The 21,275-nt window shown below is 42.0% G+C and overlaps 1 protein-coding gene across 2 annotated transcripts; it reads right to left on the bottom strand.

The window, feature by feature from the left end:
• Window positions 1-720: 720 nt before the first annotated feature.
• On the bottom strand, window positions 721-18,544 carry LOC133130481 (ubiquitin-conjugating enzyme E2 D2-like). Of its 2 annotated transcripts, XM_061245096.1 has the most exons (8): window positions 18,211-18,544; window positions 6,479-6,542; window positions 6,351-6,382; window positions 6,170-6,247; window positions 4,841-4,946; window positions 3,993-4,086; window positions 3,683-3,732; window positions 721-1,833 (listed from the first exon to the last, which is right to left on the bottom strand). In XM_061245096.1, exons 1-7 carry the CDS (start codon window positions 18,232-18,234, stop codon window positions 3,684-3,686), a joined length of 447 nt encoding a protein of 148 aa, XP_061101080.1. In that variant the 5' UTR covers window positions 18,235-18,544; the 3' UTR covers window positions 721-1,833; window position 3,683. The 2 variants fall into 2 exon arrangements, with proteins under 2 accessions (XP_061101080.1, XP_061101081.1); XM_061245097.1 differs by lacking the exon at window positions 3,683-3,732 and having other exon boundaries at window positions 18,211-18,541.
• Between the last annotated feature and the right edge of the window lie 2,731 nt (window positions 18,545-21,275).

Genomic DNA, 21,275 nt, shown 5'->3' with positions numbered 1-21,275 from the left:
CTGGACATTTCTCCGCGAAATTGTCGGCAACTGTCGGTAACTTCACACTACCCACTTTATTCTCGCTCCGACTTCAGGGAAGGAAGTCGTATTTGGCAAATTTGCTAGGGTTAAAATAAATCACTTGAAATGTCAAGCTAATCTATCGGGGCTACCGTTTAAGGACCAATATATTACAGGAGCTCGTCATTTCCTCAATCCGTGCAGAGCATGTGCCAGCACTTGTACAGCCATCAACAAAACGATCCATAAAAGTATTTCAGGTTACAACGTTTCGGGAAGCAGGGAAGGGTTTACGATACTATACAGATGAAGTCCAAGTGACGCATGATTTACAAATATATCCTGTAATACTTTCCCCAGGTATACCCGTACAAGTGAAGCAAGTACCTCCTTTTGATCATTAACTGCTAACGATAGATCTCCAACAGCATCATCCATGCACCACTCATATTCAAGTTGGTATGTTTACGGAATACTTCCTTTATGCATAGGATAAACCCAATTTAGTAACATGCATGCGGCAAAATGACAGCATCTCAACTAAAAAGTTTGGAACCATAAATGAAGTCAAGAAGCAAACCTGGTTTCAGTTCCCCTGACCGTACTTCCGATGAGCTGTATAGAATCTGATTTCAGACATTTCCAGAGGAATTGAACCAGACTAAGAAACCAGGGAATAACTAAGGGGGGACAGGTGACAAAGAAAGAGCTCTGCAGTCCCAAGGCCCACCGCTTTTATTATCATTACAGTGAATACAGCCACATACAAAAAGACAGCTTTATACAAATTGCACCAGGCTACCAAGTATTGGTTTATGCAACTTTATTGAGGGGGGGGGGGGGGGGGGGGGGAAAGAAGAAATAAAACAAATCAATAACTTGCAGAGCTATTAGTCGATCAGTCTTCCGTTGAGGGCTTTGCATCTTTTTTCAGTGCTACAAGAAAAGTGTTTTGGAAGATGGATCAACTAATAGCTCCCAACTTCTAAAAACAAAGAAAAAAAAAAATACAAAAAACAAAAACCCTAAAAAGGGGGCCGAGTTCTCCTCCCACCCTACCCATCCCATCCTCCAAATTTGCATTGTCTGCAGAACATAAACTTTATTCCTTTATTAACATGCATAAAATACAGCATTATATTCGACTTTTTTTATTTCTTTTATTTCTTTTTTTTTTTCTTTTTTTTTTTTTTAACTTCCTCGCTGCTGATGCGTATACTTTACAGCAGTTCACCATCCAGGCGGTCAGTTATGAGCAGAAAATACATTTGAACAGACCTCAAGGTCTCTAACTTTATTGGGAAAAGCTTACAAAAAAATGGATGCTGTCCCAGCAATGAGGTGATCCTTACAAGATGGGGCTGGTAGCGCGTGGAGCATCCTTGTTTTGTTGGCATCTTCAGCACGTGTTAGAGCGATGAGGAACACTGTTGTTGGTTTGGTTCTTTAAAGCCTCATAACCAAGTGGCTGGGGTGATGTGTTGGCCTGCTATGGCCACATGCTCCATTGAGTTTTCAGAAAGAACTGTGGGCAGTTTCCTTTTTTTCAATGGGAAAATTACATTAAAAACTCAAGAACCTGGTCTTGGCCTGGGCAGGAGACACCATCTTCTTGTGAGAGCGTGTGAATGAATGCGGGCCAGAAAAAAAAAAAAAGAAACATCTAAATATGGTTTTATACAGGGGAGCAGCCAAATAAGAAAACAAAAAAATAAAAATAAACCAGTAATTTAAAGTTTATTCCAGCTATAATACGTGTTTGTTCTGACTTCGGCGAGGTGGCATCACATTGCATACTTCTGAGTCCATTCCCGCGCTATTCTGTTGTACCTGTGTGAAGAGAAGGAAACAGTTACACTATAGTATCCCAGCAATCAACAGAACAGGATAACCGCACCACGCATGCAATACATGACAAGTGTCACTCAGGAAAAACAAGCACGAAAGTGCAGCTCAACTGGCCAATCGCACCAGCCGTTTAACTGTACATTTACCTATGACCAACCGCAAAACATATTTAAGCTGCACCTAATTGAAATACATTACCCGAGGACAGGGAAAAACCAGCAGCTCATACTGTATACGCGTAACTAAACTGGGCTAAAACATAAATCAGAAACTTTTCGGAGGGCCAATAGCTTTGTTGCATGAGCCGGAACTAGGTTTGGCCAGGTGATGTCACAAGAAACACTAAGCAAAGTTCAGACAATGGAGATATTCACACTTTAACGACCTGCTGTGTCATATAGGGGATTGAGGCTGGAGACAAGTATCAGCGTGGCAGCCGGGTTAGGACACATCCGGAGGAAGAGTGGCAGTGCTCTACCTGTAAACCTCCTGTCTAATCGCCATCTAGCCATCATTTCTAAAACACCTCTCAAAAAGCAACAGCTAACGAGTGACCAAACTGTCATGCTGTTAAAACATTGCACTAAAAGATGTCAATACATGAAAAATAAATTCAAACTGAACTCCAAAAGCCATGGCAATGCAGTGAGATAACTGACCCAGGGGCTCACTAAAGCTTCCTGTTGTGGACTTTCAGAGGGCAAAGTACAACAGAACCAAAGGGGCCGATGGGACAACACTACTGGACGGTTTTCCTCTATGTTGAAAATAACCATCCTATTTTAAAAAGTCAAATCAAAGTTGTACCATTTAGAGAATTTTGAAACATTTGTTAAAATTTATTTACAAGCTAAAGGGTAAATGGTTGGCATTTATATAGCGCCTTTATCCAAAGCGCTGTACAATTGATGCTCACATCTTGGTCCGCTAAAGGTTGTGCACCTCTGCTACTACTGTGGATGGCAAAATGCTAGCTACATGACAAGAGAACACTACAGATGCAATGTGCTATGATAGCAGTGAGCTCTGGGAAGACACTACATGAGGGGGGGGGGGAGGGTTATGAAGTTGGAAAGAAAAAAAACATAAGAGCCAAATGAAGGAAACGGGCAGATAGTCATACAACACACCGATTCATACTGGCTGGTGCTTCAAGATTCACGGGCTACTTTGACTAACAACCTATGACAAAGTAGTCTAGCCAGTAATCTATTACATACTAACCTGTACTGGCTATGAATATAGATCAAAACACATCACACTCCATTATTCTCAGTGAACGCTGATGTTCCACACAACATGCTCTACTGCTCAATTTCAGCACCCGTTTCTGAACAAACACCACCCAAGGTTCAAATCACCAGACCGAAGTCGAGTGTTAAGTACATCATGCCGTTTCTAAGCACTTCAGATACAAAATCAAAACAGAGCAACTTCCAACGCCCAAGTCCTCCCAGCACAGCGACCTGTGCGTGAGGTCTCCCATAACAGCCGGATGGGACACAAACCTTGTATTTGATCATATGTCCATTTTTCAATACTGTTGGAATGCTGTGATTCTTAGACCTTTCTAAGGGATTTCTACAGGGCGTCTTAGTCCATAATGGGTTAAAGAGGTCACTCCATCTGCAAACCCGCAGTCCAACCCCACTGAGAGAATTAATAATGCAGAAGACCGGCTGCAGCGGCCCCGCCTCAATCGCAAGCGGTCAGGTTAATGCGCTCAGGCCAAGTACAAATGCCTGGGGTTAGTGAACGTTCAGCTCGGTCTCCATGCGGTTCAGTGGAGAAACACCATCCCCCTCACGTTCCAAGATGCAGGTACCCTTACCCTAAAGCATTGCATACTTGTCTGTCCATTCCCGTGCTAGCCTATTATATCTAACAAAGCAAAACGGTCCAGGGTTATGCAGAGTCAGACCCCCCACCACCATTTCAGACAGTGCGAAAATGACTCTAAAGGTGATGGGGACATTTCCATCATTAAAACATTTTTCAAATACTTCAGAATCAGCGTTTCATGCAATAGGAAAGGATTATCTAGCTGAAGTTCCAAGAAAACTAAGAGTAATCCTGGAAGCTGCCTACATTAAACGCGTGTGTGTGTGTGCGCGTGTGTGCGTGCGTGGAGGCGTACTCACTTTTCGTTATCTGTTTTGTAGATGCGTGCAATCTCGGGCACTAGAGGGTCATCTGGGTTTGGATCACATAACAGTGAACAAATGGACAAAAGAACTGCAAAAAAGAAAGAACCTGTATTAGGACTGCACATTACATTCATTTTAAGCTCTCCTAGCAAAGCACTGACAGATACAATTGCTTTGATCATTGTGCCAAACAATTGCACCCCAACATGTACAGCTTCAGTTGATTGCCAGCGTTTGTCCCTAGAAGGGCTCGTATGAGATGTGTACAGTTCTGTGCCGTTGGTTGTAAGAGAGGCTAGGGCTGGGTTCACCAGAAGCGCAGAACTATACTAGCAACTGTGGGATAAGAAAAAATGCTACATATTCCTTTTTACATCCATTAGGTGCTCATCCTTCCAAAGGGTGGCCATTTATTTGTCAAATTACATCAGTGATTTGAAAGAGGCCTTTACTAAAAAGAAAATTAGCAGAATGCAAGCTAGCACACCACCAGGAAAAAAAGCCTGTCCTATCCTTAGCATATAATGACAGCTTCACCCAGAGGTAAAGTGCAGAGGTCAGCCAAACATGCTACCTAACAGGATTTAAGAGCACAGAGGACTTGTGAGACTGCACCTGGACTGGAAACTAGACGTACTCACACAAGCTCAGTGACAAAAGAGCACAGGGCTTTCATTTAGCAACAAGAACATAGCAATGCAACCAAACATGAGCTTACATCCTGCTAAGTGTGCAAGCTGACAGCTTCAAGGGAGCTCTTCAAAGCAGAGGTTTATGAAGAACATGGAGGTTAAACGCCTGAGGCCTACATTAAAGCAGGCTTAGAATACCAAAGCTCTTACCTTTAGAAATAGTTAATGCAGGCGACCACTGTGATCTTAGAATATCGAGACAGATGCTGCCATTACTGTTAATATTAGGGTGATAAATTCTTGTGGTAAACGCAACCTAAAAAGAAAAAGGGCAAAACTTCAGGTTGTGTGTCAGGTTTCCATAACAATGATTTAGCTACAGATGATGGATAAAAGAATGCAGGCAGAACACATTTTAGCAGAGTGTTTCACATGCTCAAACACCTTTTGCCTTTTCTGAAAATGTGGAGAATGACTGGTTTGTGGTTCCAATATAAAACTGAAATTGACAGAAACGTTTGAGTAGCCAGTTCTTTAACCACGTATTGAGCAGCATGACACTGTCAAGCCAGCAGCAGTGACTACACAGCGGCTCTTAGCACCCAGGGTGTGCTTACAGGTGAATGGAGAGCACCCTTCTTGTTGTGGAGAAGCACTCCAGCTCCTGGGTGTGCCGTGTGAGCACACTGCATTCTGGGAAACGGGACAGATGCACTGTGAAGCCACGAACGGTGGGCAGTGTGCCATTACAGGCCCCTGAACGGCATAGCACCTGAGCCTGCTGTTCACCCAGCCAGTGTCACCTAACAGCCAATACAATACAACGGGGCAACTCATTGCTGCTATATGCTTCTAGAATTTCTTCAACAAGCAAACAAGGTGCTAAATCAGGGGTGGGAAATTCTGGTCCTGGAGGGCCGGAGTGTTTGCAGATCTTTTCACAATTTACCCTGGTTGAATGATCTGACTGGTTGTATACACTGACAATGGTTCACTTGTAGGTTAGATCACTGAAAAGCATTTCAAAAAGGGACACTAGAACCTGTGCTTATCACAAAATGTAGCTGAAATGTCAGATGGCGTAAATGTTAGGGCTAAATTAGGCCAGAAGTTGGCATGACAATCAGAAACATACAGCCAGCATTGCCCATTTCTGTACTAAATTAAAGCCACAAATTTAACTAGGATGAAGGGCTGACGAGACACTAATTAAAAAATGACTGTCCTAGTCCTGCATGGTTAAGACATTACCATATAAATTGAGTTCTAACCAAATGTCGATATGAATGAAATGTATTACGTGGCATGCCTATTATGATAAAATGTTCCAATTCATTTTTACTTTAGTTTCAGGTTTTAGGTTATCTAGCCATCTTATCTTTTCCATTATCCTGGATCTTTAAATGCAGGACTTCAGAAGCATGAGCAGAAAAGCATAATCAAATCAAATCTTTAGGCCTGCTGACCTAAAATACATTTCCAAAAACCTCAATGGATTCACGCAATGCGTGCAGTGCTGACTCGTTTAAAGAGACTCACCTTGGGAGGTTTGAAAGGGTAGTCTGTGGGGAAGTGAATTGTCAAGAAGAAAACACCACCCTGATATGGACTGTCATTCTGCAGGAAACGGGGGGGGAAAAGGGAGAAGGCGTCAAAATGCGACCGAGCCAATAACATCAAAATCTGAAAACGTGCAAAGCAGAGGATATGCAATACTCACAGGCCCCATGATTGTAGCTTGCCAGTGAAACACTGTGGAGAAACGAAATGTGCAGTTAGGAGATGGCGTTTCTGAAGAGCCATGTCAATGCAAGAGCAGGACACGTGAGTGACACGCGTGTGACTTACTGTCATCTCCCACTGGGCCTGCGGAGCATTGTGCTGGGGGGTCACGCGCCAAGTCATTCAGCTCCTGTAGACAGACAGAGAGAGAGCCAGAGGGTGAGACGCAGGTGAGGCAGGCCAGATGGAAGATTCTGTTCACAGCATTTGTACTTCCGGGGCAGTCAAACCAAATTTACGACTAAAAATTTTGAAAGGCTCAACTGTGGAACTCAATCACATCCTCGCGCTGATGCAGAATCATCAAAAGTTGCCGAAATAAAGTTTGACCCCAGAGCTCCAATAGGTACCTCTGCACATTTCAATAACTTGATTGCAGTGGTTTCCACTCAGCACATTATACTACTCAAATATACTCCATCGAAAGCTCGCTACATCAGATTTCTAAATTGACTAGAAATGGAACAACTTGAGGTACTGAAATTACACTCCCTCAAACCGGCCTATGCACTAGCACACATGGCACTGGGTAATCCAATAAGTACTTAGCATAATTAAAACCTGGAGATATTTAGAAGGAAATTAACTTTGAGAAGGCCTCCTTCAAGCTAACGATTCCAGTTTGTTTCCAAAGCAATCCTGAATTGCCCAAATGCGCCCAAAAATAGTTCAACACTCTTTGCACATTAGAGTACCAAGAGAAAAATGCTCTTCAAATGCTTCTCATAACGCATTTCGTCACTTAAGGTGCAACTCATGCCCTGACATGACCCCAGCTAAACAATTACCCCTGTGACGGATGCCTGCACGGTTTCCCTAGGGGGGCCAGAGTGCACCATGTGATGACAATTACAGACAAAGCTTTATCTGCCAAAAAGGAAATTACGCAGACAAGTTAGGCCATGTGAAGTCGAGACCATTTCCTTTACAAGCAAAACAGAAAAGGGGGGGGGGGGTGTCATGTTTCCATATTTCAGCCGACCACAAAAACGGCGCTGGCCAGCCGTTCACACGGTGAAAAAATTGCCAATGGCCATTGTTTGTTTATGGTGCGTTTGTTTCAGGCACTGCTGGTGCATTCTATGCTCTGCTACAGTAAACAAAAGCTAGGCTGATCCTCATTCCCAGTTTGCTCTGTAGGGCTTGTACCTTCATATTAAGTCAGCACTTGTTAAACAGTTCGTTCCTTCCCCCATTTTGAGTGCTTAAGAGGAGACCGCTGCCTGAAGTCCCAACAGAGGAGTCTCACATTGAAGTCTCGGAGACAGCCAGACTCTGCTGAGTCACTGCCCGCCAGACTGCGCTCTCCTCAGTAAGCCTGCCGGGCCTACAGAGACGGCGCATCTCAGAGCAGCTGCCATTCCAGGACACGGAGCTCTGTGGAGATGTTCTTGCGCTTTTGGGGACCAGATGGAGACTGCCGGGAGAGGAACGGCACCCGAGCCGCTGTTCTTCAGCGTGGCGGTCCGGCTACTTTACGGCTGTACCGCAGGACCGCACACCGTCAGGATGACTGGCAAGCCTACTGCCTGCCTGCTTTCAGGAGAGGAACCAGCCTATGTGCAGATCAGCTTTGCTCAAATGAAAGCAGAGGCAATGGAATTCAACGGTTGCCAGCATTTTTAAAAATCCCTCCAGGGATGGACTCCTCAACTCCCGCAGTTTCTTCATAAGTGAGAACTACTGACATTGAGGGAAAAGGTCACAACCTTATATAAAACTGGTGCAAAGAGCATATTACCCAAGGCCAGGCCAAGGACACTTCCCAAATCTATCCGGAACACCCATGATCAAAAAAGTGGACTGCCAAAAGTAGCCTTTCCAACCTGCTGCAATAGGGCCCCTGGCAGCTAAGGACTTCAGCACAAGAGGACTTGCGTCACTAATAACCGACCTTCTCAGGTCCCATTGACATTCACGTTGACGTTCATTTCGTCAAGGGGGGGGGAGGAACCCTTAATTGCATCTGCGGGGGACGTCAGTGCCCTGCTGTCTCTAACCATTCAGACAACGTGGCCGACTTCTTTAAAGCAAATGCTGGTTTCAGGTTCACATGCAGTTCCGCACAACCAACGTGACAACAGCATCACCTCTTTGCCTTCTGCTCGCATGGTGTGAAGCCGAGATGCTAACAGCCACCAGCAGCGGGGCGGCTGCATGGTGCTCATGCGGACTGCACATCTCGTAATGAGAATGAGGACAGAAGAGAGGTCCGGCAGGAGGGCGGAGGGATGAAGAAACACGCAGCGTACAGTGCACTGCCAGTCTGCAGCACACGTCTTCAGCACTTAAAACTGCCGAGCTTCGCTCAGTCATTCACCTGAGCCTTGGGGTGGAAAAATGAAAATGACTCCATGGGTAAACGGCAAGATTTGCCATCAGAGAAAAGCGGATTTGCAAGTCTCCTACACTGCTGGACCTCCCAGACTGCCTGGAGACTGATTACCATTTCAAAGAGAAGAAAATATGTATTCCATCTGAACTCTTCACAAGTTTTAACACCTGACCTTTGCTCACACTTTGACACTTGCTCTTTAAGCAAATCAACGTCAGGTGCCAAATCAGATACAAAGGCCCTACAACTAAACCAGCAAAATGCTACTCAACAAGAAAAACACTTGACCCGAACTCGAATTACGTTAAATCGGGAATAAATGTTAAACTTAAAACTTCGAGCATAGGAGCGAGTTCAGGAAAGTAGTTTGAAATGTACAAAGGGAACTAGATTTTCCTAGGCTCACTAACAGCCTTTACACAGATGCCTTTTTAATTAGTTTGTACATTTTTTAATGCATCCAAACAATCCCTGGGGCCTAAAGGTCAGAAACAATCAAAATTCACACCTGCAGAAATATTTTTGGGTAACACACTACAGCTCTTGGACACCAGCATTCAAAATGAACATATTCCCTACAAAATTAAAATTGTGGGGAACCCAATGACTTGAAGCCACTAATCTGGCTGTTGTGAAGGGTTCGGTTACACCTGTTACCGAGTCCGGCATGTCTGCAGATACAAACACACCCCTTTCAACAACAGATAAAAATACCAAAAAAAAAGAGTCCACACGTGTTGTGGGGGTAAACATTTCAGCAAAATTACTTATGTCATCTACGTCAATGTCAGACTTAGGGTTGTCACTGATCTTGGCACATGCTGTCCACCACTGACCGGTCTACAGCAGAGGTCCACTGACAAGGTCATAAGTTCAAGTGAACAGTTCTCGGTGTAGTAATCCAAAGTTCTACAAATGATATACAATGATTTTTCCTGTTACTGAACGACACTTACCAGGAGCAAAGACAACAAAAATCTGTTAACTTGGCTGAGCTTTCGAAGAAGTTTCGCATTTCAGCACGGCTTGTACTGAAGTGGTCAGCACAGCAATGTGGTGCCATTTCCTCTGTCACCCAACACCCAAGAAGCCCCGCTATAGCTCCCATTTTGGCAACCTACAAGTATGCAGGCTTGTGCTTTCACCATGTCCAGACAACAGCAGGCTGAAGTTGTCACACCTCTTTCAAATTTCAGACTCACAAGGACCATCAAGGAATGATATGCAGATTTACAGAAAACCAAAGGAGGCGTCAAAAAAAGTGTTTGAAATTTGATCCATATTAGAATTTAATTATTTCTTACAGGCCACAGTATGTGCAGGGAATGGTGTACCCTAGGAGTGTGTTCTAGAGCCCATTCAATTTACTTGAATGACTGGTAGCTGCACTACATCAAATTAATCAGTGAATTAGGCCGATGTCACTGCCACCTGAAAGCACACACAGGACTATTGACAGTTTAAACTCTTGTGCAGAATATTGGTTTTCAGGAAAAACCCACCAATCCATCACCCATCATTACTAAAGGAGCCGATAAAGGCACAGTAGCAGCACACGACTACCTGGTTAAAACCACAGACTGTAAATTAACTAAGGGCAACACCGTATGTCAGCAAAACAAAGGCTACAGTACAAGGCATTTTAATATGGAAGATTTGACATCGCTGGAGTCAGTGCAAGGGATGGAAGATTTCTCTTAGCTCAAGTTACATGGGGATAAAACGTGCACGTTACCCCCACATAACTGATCTCCTCAAGGCCCATATTGGACCTCAGCAATCACAAGGGAACTAATTGACACTGCAAATTCAACGTTTACAAGGTTACAATCAGACTGCAGGTAAAAGCAGTCCCCTTATGCGCAACACAGTTTGGATGTTTTAGAAGTGTGTTTGTGGGTTACAGGGAGTAGCAACTTTCCAGTTCCGACTTGTGCCACACTTGAATCTGGAAATACAATGATGTCACTCTCCACGTCACTGGGTAATGTAGTCACAATACTGCATTGGTAGCACTGCTGGGGTGCTTTCCAAAATAAGTATTAAGTCAGTCTAAAAATTCAGATGCCAGCAACAACTGACATTGAGGCCGACAGTCTGAATGCAACCATAAATATGCTACACGGCTTTCTGTTCAGTATTTCAATGTACCAACTGAAACCAAATCGATTGCTAAGCTCATTGTGTCAAGCAGTATTCACAATAAAAATCAGCCAGAAGAGCTTCCATCTGAACAAAAGTGTTTTACTTGCATTACATTCAATTGACTGCATTTCATATTTGGCTTCATATGTAATTCTACCACTTTCCTTAGATTTTAGGCGATGTGACTAAACACAGTTGAGAGAAATACAATGAAGTGGATTGAAGATTTTCGGAATCGCATTAGACTTGTTCACTTAGCACACAGCAGTGAAGGTGAGAAGGCCATTATGCGCGAGACCACGGGGAAGCCGTTAATGCACGGGGCAGGCAAAGCTTCTGAGAGTAACCTTCATGAGAGCTTGGGGGTCTCTGGGAACTTGTATAACTGTTGATACTGATTGGTAACAATGGATGTTTCAAGATCAGTTGCTTGGGAGCAGAATTACACTATAGAATTACACTATAGGTTCAAACTGGAAAACCCTCAATTATAACCACAGTGGGACACAGCCAACTCTGGAGCGGCAGCAAAATGACGGCACTCATTACTCGTACGTCGTGTCAAGACATCAGATTAAAGTGGACAAATGGCCAAATACATATTCACCAGAATTAGAAGATTTTTATGCATTTGAGAACCTAATGGTTTACCTTTGACACTGATACCACGTTGCACCATTTCACACTCATTTTCAGTAATTTCACATTTTTAAAGACCCTTCAGTCGCCAGGTCATTGGCGCTATAAGACACTGTACACTTCAATTTGAAAATCGAATTAACCTACACTTCAATTAAGGCTTCTAAGATGACAGTTCTAGGGCTGAGGAATTAAGATGTGAACATTTGCAGAACCGCCTTTTTTCTTTTCTTTTTTACAACTGGTTGTTGCTGACTTCCACAAAACCGGCAACTTGGCACCACTTCAAATGGCTCTGGCACGATGAGAATATATGCGCAACCTCAACTACAACTGACAGGCAACATTCAGTCACAGCATAAGAGTAGGCAGATCTACAACCTACACTTCATTTCAAAAATTCACCAATAAGAACATTTAATGGCTGACAAACTGCCAAAAGCTTCCACTATGTCAATATTTTGTTAGTCTTTCAACATCAGCTCAAACCAAACACACTAGCTCTATAGGCTCTAAAGCAGAATGAAAAACTGTTGGGACACATACAATACATGCCCTGTAATGATTTCAACTAGTCCAGATTTTCTTTCGGATACAATGAGAATCATTGATATCCTAAATAAAAGGCTAAATGAGTGGGCAAGGAATTGCATGTATTCTAAATTTCAACAGCAGAACAGAAGTGACTCGAATCCAGGTACTGGGGCCAAAAGAGCAAAACCTCAGTTTCTTTGCCAATCGAAGCCGGTTTAATTTTCTGTGCTGGATTTTAATTATGCATAGGTGATGGGACAGAGGTCTCGTCATAGTGATTGGGGCTGGATGAGATGAGGCCTGTGTGTTTTTGGCAATGGCGTCTAAATTTAGTCCTGCTTTCTTTGGGGCAATGGGCCGAGAAGGCAAAGGGGACTGCGCAGTGGAGACTGAGGTGTGTGTTTCTAGGGGGGGAGCGTGAATGGACCAGCACATGCCAGGGCTCCAAATGAAACCTTCACCCAGCTGTCTTGTTACTTCAGAGCCTTTTCTCAGTGCCCCCCCCCCCCCCCCGGACCGGACTGACCGACCAACCGGTTTGTGCCAAATAAATGACAAAAAGACCTTAAGAAAACTGAACTAATCATACTGCAGTGCTGGATTTTACTGCACCCATGTTTTGGCTGTGAGCAGTCTTGGACAGGGTACATACACAAGTGTAGCTACTGATACATACACACGCTGACATAATTCAACCCAACCCCATTAGGTGGTTTGTGAAGGCATTTACACTTCAATGAGTAAGACCGTTAATGTCAGACAAAATCCAAATAAATTCCATATATAGTAGAAAACACAAGACGACGTCCATAGACGCATAGTACATCAGGGTATGCAATGGAAATAAAGGATGCATGATATATTGGTATTGGCTGACGTTAGTTAAAATTTCCATTATTGCATTATTGGTATCGGTCAGATGAAGCCAATATGGCAACCAGTGATTATTTCTTTTTTTAACCATTTGTGCATCATTCTTGCCTATGGCCATGGCTGGAAACAACATAAGGCAATAACACAAGAGGGCTTATAATTATTTAAAAGAAGCACTGTTAAAAAAAACTATTATTAAATACTAACAATAACCCTTGGCTTAACTCAGAACATAAACACAGCATCAACGCTTTCATTCAAAGAAAAAAAAAAAAAGTAAAAAGCTTGAAACATGTATGCCATTAATAGCCTACCAATTTTCAACAGTAACAATTAACTGATGGTCAATCAGTTTAAAAAAAAAATTATAATTAACAACTGCAGTGTCAATTTGTTACTTCAGTTGCAAGTAGTAGTAATACCACTCCTTTATGTAATTTTGTTTAGCCTACTATTGCCCTCAGTAATTTCTTGCAAGAAACTTTACAGCAAAGCTGGGGTTTTATGCATTGGCCGGGTCAAAATGTTGAAATATTTTTTCCCCCTTATGTGTTGACCCCATTTATAGTATGTCAAACTCAAGATTAGGGTATGAACACATTTCTTATACAGACCAAATCAGCGAACATTAATTACCAGTAATTACCGGTTATCGGTATTGGCTGAAATTCTGATTTTGGTGCATTCCTAGCCTTTGGTGATTATTGATCGGCGAGTTCCACAAGAGCTGCCACTGGCTACATAGCAGACTACAGCACTGGCAAAGGCCGGCTACTTTTGTGGGAGCAAATTCTACATCTTTTGATGCTACATCAGTGACTTCAGACACTGTAGTTTTCAGTAATGACTCCGGACCAGTATGAATAGGTTTTTTTTTTTAAAGAGGTCGGCATCTGCACAAAGTATTTAGTAGGAGCATAATGAGTAACCCAACCTGGTATTGGCCAACATCACCCTGTTAATTATTGGATAACTGATATTGGCAAAAATTCAATACTGTGCATACTTACTGGAAATATAGGCTCAAAATTACCATTTTAAATAATTCTCATTTACCCTAGGCAACTCCGAGATCTTTAATTTCCTCGACTGAAGTCTTCCCTTCTCAATGTACTTCAACGCGTGAACCTAATGGCAGTGATGCATTTCCACTGCATTTCTGTTGCTTTGATGAGGATTAATCTGGGGTTGCCTGTGCCCCTTTGGAGAGTCCCAGAGCTCAGCGAAAATGGATTGACAAACGTGGTCACTCACAGATGCAGGCTGCACCACCCTGGCTCAGCCCCACAGGCAGCTCACCGGTCAAGCCTGTGCTCCTGCAGGGAGAGCGTCGCAGGAAGCGGACTACGACAGCCGACCGGTTCATCATGATGATGGCAGGAAATAAACTAGCTGCAATTTTCTCAGGAATCCCAATTGGAATGGGAAAGGGTTACAAGGCACAGATGGTGCAAGCTCACTACAACACCCAAACCACATTCCAAAATATCAGCAAATCCACACAAAATATGCCCAGCACAACCATCTGAAATGTGAACACTGACCCTGGTACCATTCCCCAATTTGATGAGCAAAGATATAAAATGCAGCTACATCGTTAACGTCGACAAACAGCCATCTTGTTTTCCATTGAAAATTAAAATCCATTAATCTACCCACAAGGTAACGTATGTAGGAGAACAGCAGACATACTACAAGCCTTTAATATATGACGGCAAATGGAGACAAGAAAGATTGGCATGTGAGAATCAAAAACATATTTAAACATGATCAACCCAAAATATCAGGGAACATAACACAGGCAATTATGTAACAGCCTACAAAACAAAACAAGAAGCAGCAGCAACATTACTGGCTAAGTAAATCACCACAGATAAACAATTAAAGGAATGTAGGTCATCAGAAATCTGGTTATGCAGTTTATATTGCTCAGTTCTCCCGCCTTATTCTGACTCTACAGTGCTAAACTTTTTATCTGGCCCAGCCTTCTTGGGTTACTAAAACACAGCAACACAGAATATAATCTTGGAATAGCCCATGTCCAGAGGTATATGGATGAGGTGAAGGAAAACCAGGTCCCACCTGCAGGAGTCGCTCACAAAGAAAATGGCGAGCAATAGCAAGCAGAATGTTCTCAGATACAACACCCCAAGCAGCCAAGTCGCTCCTGCGGTCGGTGATGCTTACCATAACAAAACTCAAGTACAAAAACAGGATGTTCAGTGTCACAGTTCACCAGCCTTACAAAAGTCTGTTCAAACAAAACAGACTGAGGTGAAAACTTGCACATTATGACTAATAACGTGGAAGGGATAAATTGAGAATTTGCTACCAGCGCATTAATGGGGGGTAGCAGGGATTCTACAAAAAATAAAAAAAGAATTTTAAAAAAATCAAACATGAGTGACTACAAATGGACATGCAGGTTAAAATCATACAATTGTATAAACTAGACACGAGAGGTTTTCAGGCATTAATACGATGTGACAGTAAATGCTTTAATTCACAGCAGTATATACAGGACTTTGCAATGTGCCTCACTAGAAGTGCCTGACTATATCTTCGGACAGCCTACTGGGAGATATACTTCCCAAAACTTACATTTAAGGATATACAAGTTTCAAGACTGCTAGAAATCCATCCAGATGTTTTTTTTGTTTTTTTTAATCTTTTTTGTCATGTAAAGGCTATATAAGCCATTTCTATTTGATTCCATACAATACTGAAAATAAGGAATACACACACCATGCAACCATCTACACAGGTAAGGTACACCTTACAGCCACTCAGCCGGTCAGTTTGCGAAACGGAAAGAGCATGAGCATGAGATTAGTTGTATTCCAACCAAGATTCTTACACTTACAATACACTTGTCGTTTACATAGTCTAATACAGGTTGAGTTCATACTGCATTTTGTGTCAATTGGCTATAGTGTTATTAAGCATTTGATAATGAGTTGACTGCATTTTGATAATCATTTTAACATTATACTTTTCTCAAATAAATTAGATTGGTACGAAAACGCACAGAATCGAACCAAAACAGACCCCAAATGCGTGAACGCAGCCGTGAGTTCTGTGAAGTGTTGCACCATGTACTGTGTATAATCACACCCTTTGTAATATATGAATATATATGATTCAGATATGCATCATGTCATGACTAAAGAAATAACAAAGGAATTCCGCAACATGACGATTACACAACGTTTTCATTCCTTTCCATCCGCTGCAATTCCGAGCGAGGAAGTCGTGCCCGTTATAGGAAGTCATCATTACAGCGGATAAGCCAGACAACTTTAAACGTGACATGTTTCACACTGTGCCGCTTGGTGAACATTACTTGCTTATAATTTACGATCATGGGGTTGTTCTACATCGGATAAGAATTTTTGGAATTCAATTTGTGAGACGCATACTGACGGAAGCAGTTAACCATTATATGTTCACAGAAAGAACATATACACAAACGTAGCTAGCCGAACTAAACGACCCACGTAGTGTTTAATAACGCAATTCCGAGAATAACTTTTCGCTAAAGTGGCGTTAACCTTACCTAACGTGTTACACAGAGCAAGTGCTAGCTACATTCCAACCACCTGTCACTCGGGGATTCTGGACTAATCAAATAATCTTCGGGGATGAGTAACCTCCGTTGCGCGACTTTACACCTCTAACCTTAACGACTCAAACTTCGATGGTAATCAGTCGGATATAATTCCCGTCATAAAGAAATAACTATGCAAGGCCGTTAAGCAAGGGCTAACGTTGGTTAACTTAGCTACAGATGGAACTTAATAGTCGTCATTAACATAGCCACATAACGCTAACAAGCTAGCTAGTAAAGTTATAGGGACATTAAAGGGTCTCATATTGATACGCTCTACTTTTCAAGATTCACACTGGCATATTAATCAATCACTTAAGTATCTAGCTACCTAGACCAATAACAGTTACTGGTCGGCCCGCCGTAGCCGCCATTTTAAGAATAGCTAGCACATAAACGTTAGCTAGGCGCACACACTTTAGGAACGGACGTGGTTAACTTCCAAATAACGTTAGCCAAGTTAATTGACATTTAAGTTATGTTACCCAGCGTTACGTTAGGTAGGTAGGTAGGTAGGTAGCTAGCCTGGTTTGCTCATCAGTCATTCACGTTAGCCAGCCAAATGAGCGTCATGAGCTATGACAGTGAATGACAACATTAAGAGTCAAGTTAACTTAGCCGTAGCTAACATTACCGTTATAATTTATGTAACCAACTGGATATAGTGAACATTAATATCAAGCTCCTGCGCCATATATTTGGCTACTAGCCATAGAGAGCCAGACAGTGCATTTCCAATAGCAAACGTAACGTTTACGGTGGCTACCAAACGTGTAACATTACGTAGCTAACGTTATAGTTATAAATTATAGCTACTAGCCAGTGCTCCCTGGTAAGTTCGGGTTACCCGCAAGCAAGCGTTACCTTTAAAATAACTACGAAGGTAGCTACTCAGCAGTAGCTAAAGTAAACTAACGAGAGATTGGCACAAACCGCTAAGCTAGCTTTAACGTTTGCACATGGCATTTGCGAAAAAAATGTAACTTCGCTAAAATGGCTAGCCAACTGCAGTAGCTAGCTAGCTAAAGTTAGCTGCTAAAGTAGCAAACCCCATTTTGGCTTTCGCTCAGCTTCACTTTAACCCGTATAACGGCAATATTAACCTTATTTCAGCCAAACAGTCCCATTACGCTAACCAACATTAACTTGTAATTTGAAGACTAGCTAACGTTAAAATTAGCGATATAGCCAATTTGTCTGGCTACAACACGGACATCAGAATATCGTCAGTTCCTACCCATGTTACGTTAACTTAACTAGCTAACCTACAAAACTACCATCCGCAGTGAGTATATTTAGAGTTCATAGACTATACGCATTCAATTGTTATTGTACATTTCAATGTGTATATCCTTATCCTGGCTCGCTAGCTAGATATGTTAGGTTTAGGCTATGGCTATGGCTATGGTTATGCACTCCCGCTGGTATTGCCCCCAAAGCTAGCGCTGTCTACCTTAGGAACGTTATCAACCGACCGGCGTAAAACGCAGGCCTAGTACCGTTAGCTGGCTACGGTAGCACGATTAACAGTAGCTCTATTCAAACCACAACATATTTGCTTGATAGCTAGGTACCTTCTAAATTAATGTCTAAGCTGAGACGACCTTTCATTAATAATATAAGTTTGTAATCCAACATGTTATAGTTCGTTTCACATCAATTTACCTTATGAATTCGCTTCAGCGCCATTCTCTCTTTCTGTGGGTTACCCGGGGCAATCTGTTCCCAGTTGAAATCGCCAGGTAAATAAAAAAAAAAACCCGAATAATTTGCAAACTAAATAACTGCCACGTTTTCACCCAGTGTGACTCAATCAACGGTGACCGAAGTGGACCAACGATCACCGGTTTTATATCCCAATGCTCTGGCCACCTAGCTAGCTATCTGACGTTCGTGCCGCTCCAGCTCCTCCGTCCTGTCCCTCTATCGCTGTCTTGTCTTCTCTGCAGTTCCACAAGATGTCCGCTCCTGCCGGAACTACACACACCCATCGGGCGGACCTCTATCTTATATCACTCCGCCCACACCGCACCACGACGTCAAAAATCAACCCTGGAGCGGAGTGAACACGTAGCGGAAGCGTGCCTGTCGCAACATGTTGCAGTTTTAACTAGACATTTCCTGAAATGATGCTCAATTTCCCAAAACTGCAAACACGAAAAAAAAAAAAAAAAAATCTCACACTGACCTGTACAAACCTCAAACTTCTATGTCAAAATCAAACACTGTAGTCAAAAACATATTGTCTTCCATCTAAATCAAACTGTGCCTTTAGAGAGCACACAAAATGGTAAGTGGTTGGCATTTATATTGCTCCTTTATCCAAAGTGCTGTACAATTGATGCTCCTCATTCACCCATTCATACACACACTCACACACCATCAGCAATTGGCTGCCATGCAAGGTACCAACCAGCTCATCAGGAGCATTTATGGGTTAGGTGTCTTGCTCAGGGACACTTCGACACACCCAGGGTGGGATCGAACCGGCAACCCTCTGACTGCCAGACCACCTGAGCTAATGTCGCCCTGAGCAAAGTGCAAACTGTCGCCCAAAAGCAATCAAATTCATAAACACTACTGAATACCCATAACACATTGGTGAATATATATTACTATAAAAGCTGTTAAAGAACATTAAAATCAGAGACCTTCCTATTTTAAATGAATATAGTACGTGTTTACATGTTTACAGTTACATCTCAACAGCAGAAGCCTCTCTGATAACTAATGCAGAAATTTGTCAGTGGTCATCTTTTAAAGCCAAAATTGGATTTTTAAACAAACCACTTAATAAACAAAATCAAGGTAACAAATGTGCAATACATCAATTTCTGCAGTATTGTGTGCCAAAACAAATAATGTATAGGCATTCAACCTAGGGAGCCAAGTGTTCCAGCACACAGCAGTGCCTGACAAATTGCTCAATGACACCATCATGAAGAACTGAAGCATGCCAACAAATTGATCTCTGATGGGCGAGTCAGCATATATTGTACAGGAACACACATACAATATTGATTTTGTCATTTTACATGAGGATGATTTGAAGGAAGTTTCCTATGCTATTTTGTGCGTGTTTTCATGCCATTATTGATGTGTTGAAACCCTTTCACTTCAACAACTGCACAACATATACGCAAGCAGTACTACATCACCCACATATTGCAACAGCTACACAGCTACACAACAAAATGTTCAGTGTTAGATTAACTCTGATTAGTTTTATCCAACCAGTCTGGGTTTTTGATCCCTATTGTACTCATATGAACTCTATAGCAGAATTAACACAGAACATTTTGTGTGTGCCAATACCAATGTGTACACACTATGTTTTTCATCAGGATGTGGTACAGAGCCTAAAGAAACTGATGCAGATACAGACTCAGGTAAATTAGAAGGCTGCTATTTCAGGGTCAGAAGAGTGAAATGCATCCATCAATCTATAATCTATTTTGTTTGACATTTTTATGGCTTAAAACATTTTCCATCTTTCAAACAAATAACACACATAGCAAAGCAATTGTCTGGGAGCAGCCTGGATGAATTAATTTACATTTACTATCTAGCATTGTGTGTTCAGAGATGCTCTCCTGCATGCCACTGTTGTAATGCATGGTTATTTGCGTTACTGTCACCTTCCTGTCAGCTTTGACCAGTCTGGCCTTTGTCTTCTGACCTGTCTCATTAACAACATGTTTTTGCCCACAGAACTGCTGTTCATTGGATGTTTTTAGTTTTTCGCACCATTCCCTGCAAACTCTAGACTGCTTTGCTTGAAAATCCCAGGAGATCAGCAATGTCTGAGATAGGCAAAACACCCTGTCTGGCACCAACAACCATTCCACAGCCAAAGTCACTGAGATCACATTTCTTCCCTATTCTGACTTCTGGTCTGAAAAACAGCTGAACCACTTGAATTTAGTCAACACAAGGATATACTATTTAAAAGAATTCAGATTGAGGGAAAAATAATGCGAATTACCATTTGCATTAACTGATCAATAATTTATGCATTTATCCATAGGCATCACAGAAAGAGGCAATAAGCGCATATAAAAAGTGATATGAAGAACACAGTGACAAGCCAACTAGAGCACCCAATCCAGATATACTCTGATGCTAATTACGATTTGATATGACACAATGCATTTTAAATAATATTATCTTGGGGAAAAAAAGGAACAGGTTAAATAAAAAAAACAGGCACCATGGAGTAATATTGGATTGGAATGGTGCCTATTTAATCTCCTCAAAACATTAGGACCACGTGTTTGTTGTGACTTGCCAATACGTTGACATTAATTATTTCATTGGCCAACCAATTCTTGCTCGTGTATATTTAGAAAGTTAGAAAACAAGTGCTTGTGAGTAACTTGGTTTATTTTTTATTTTCTCTAAAAATGTTTTTCGTTGAGATCCTGTATGTTTTTAGTGCTGCATTGGCGTGAACTTTTTCATGCGTATGACTGACTGAAAAAACAGACAGAATATACATACATGACATTATTTGTGGTCAGTGTTTATTTGAAGCTTTCAAAGGCTGTATAAGTACTCATAGTTAATAATTATGTGTACTGTCAATGTTTGGAAGGCCTGTGGATATTTCTATAGGAAACCATGACTCACCAGACTTCCAGACTCACCTTTCTGTGTAAGTCTAAATACCTTCTACTAATTTTTCTGAGACGTTGTGACAGTATTCATGCACTGAAATGGAGTAGATACAA

Source organism: Conger conger, chromosome 6, assembly GCF_963514075.1.
Source record: "Conger conger chromosome 6, fConCon1.1, whole genome shotgun sequence".
Lineage (NCBI taxonomy): Eukaryota > Metazoa > Chordata > Actinopteri > Anguilliformes > Congridae > Conger > Conger conger.
This window is presented reverse-complemented; position numbering and strand designations above follow the sequence as displayed.

Coding starts and splice junctions, on each gene's coding strand:
- LOC133130481 (XM_061245096.1), bottom strand. CDS start 18,234: ATGGCGCTGAAGCGAATTCATAAG. Junction 4,947..6,169: donor ACCCTTTCAAACCTCCCAAG/GTGAGTCTCTTT, acceptor TTTTCTTTTTAG/GTTGCGTTTACCACAAGAAT. Junction 3,733..3,992: donor TACAAAACAGATAACGAAAA/GTGAGTACGCCT, acceptor TTGCTTTGTTAG/ATATAATAGGCTAGCACGGG.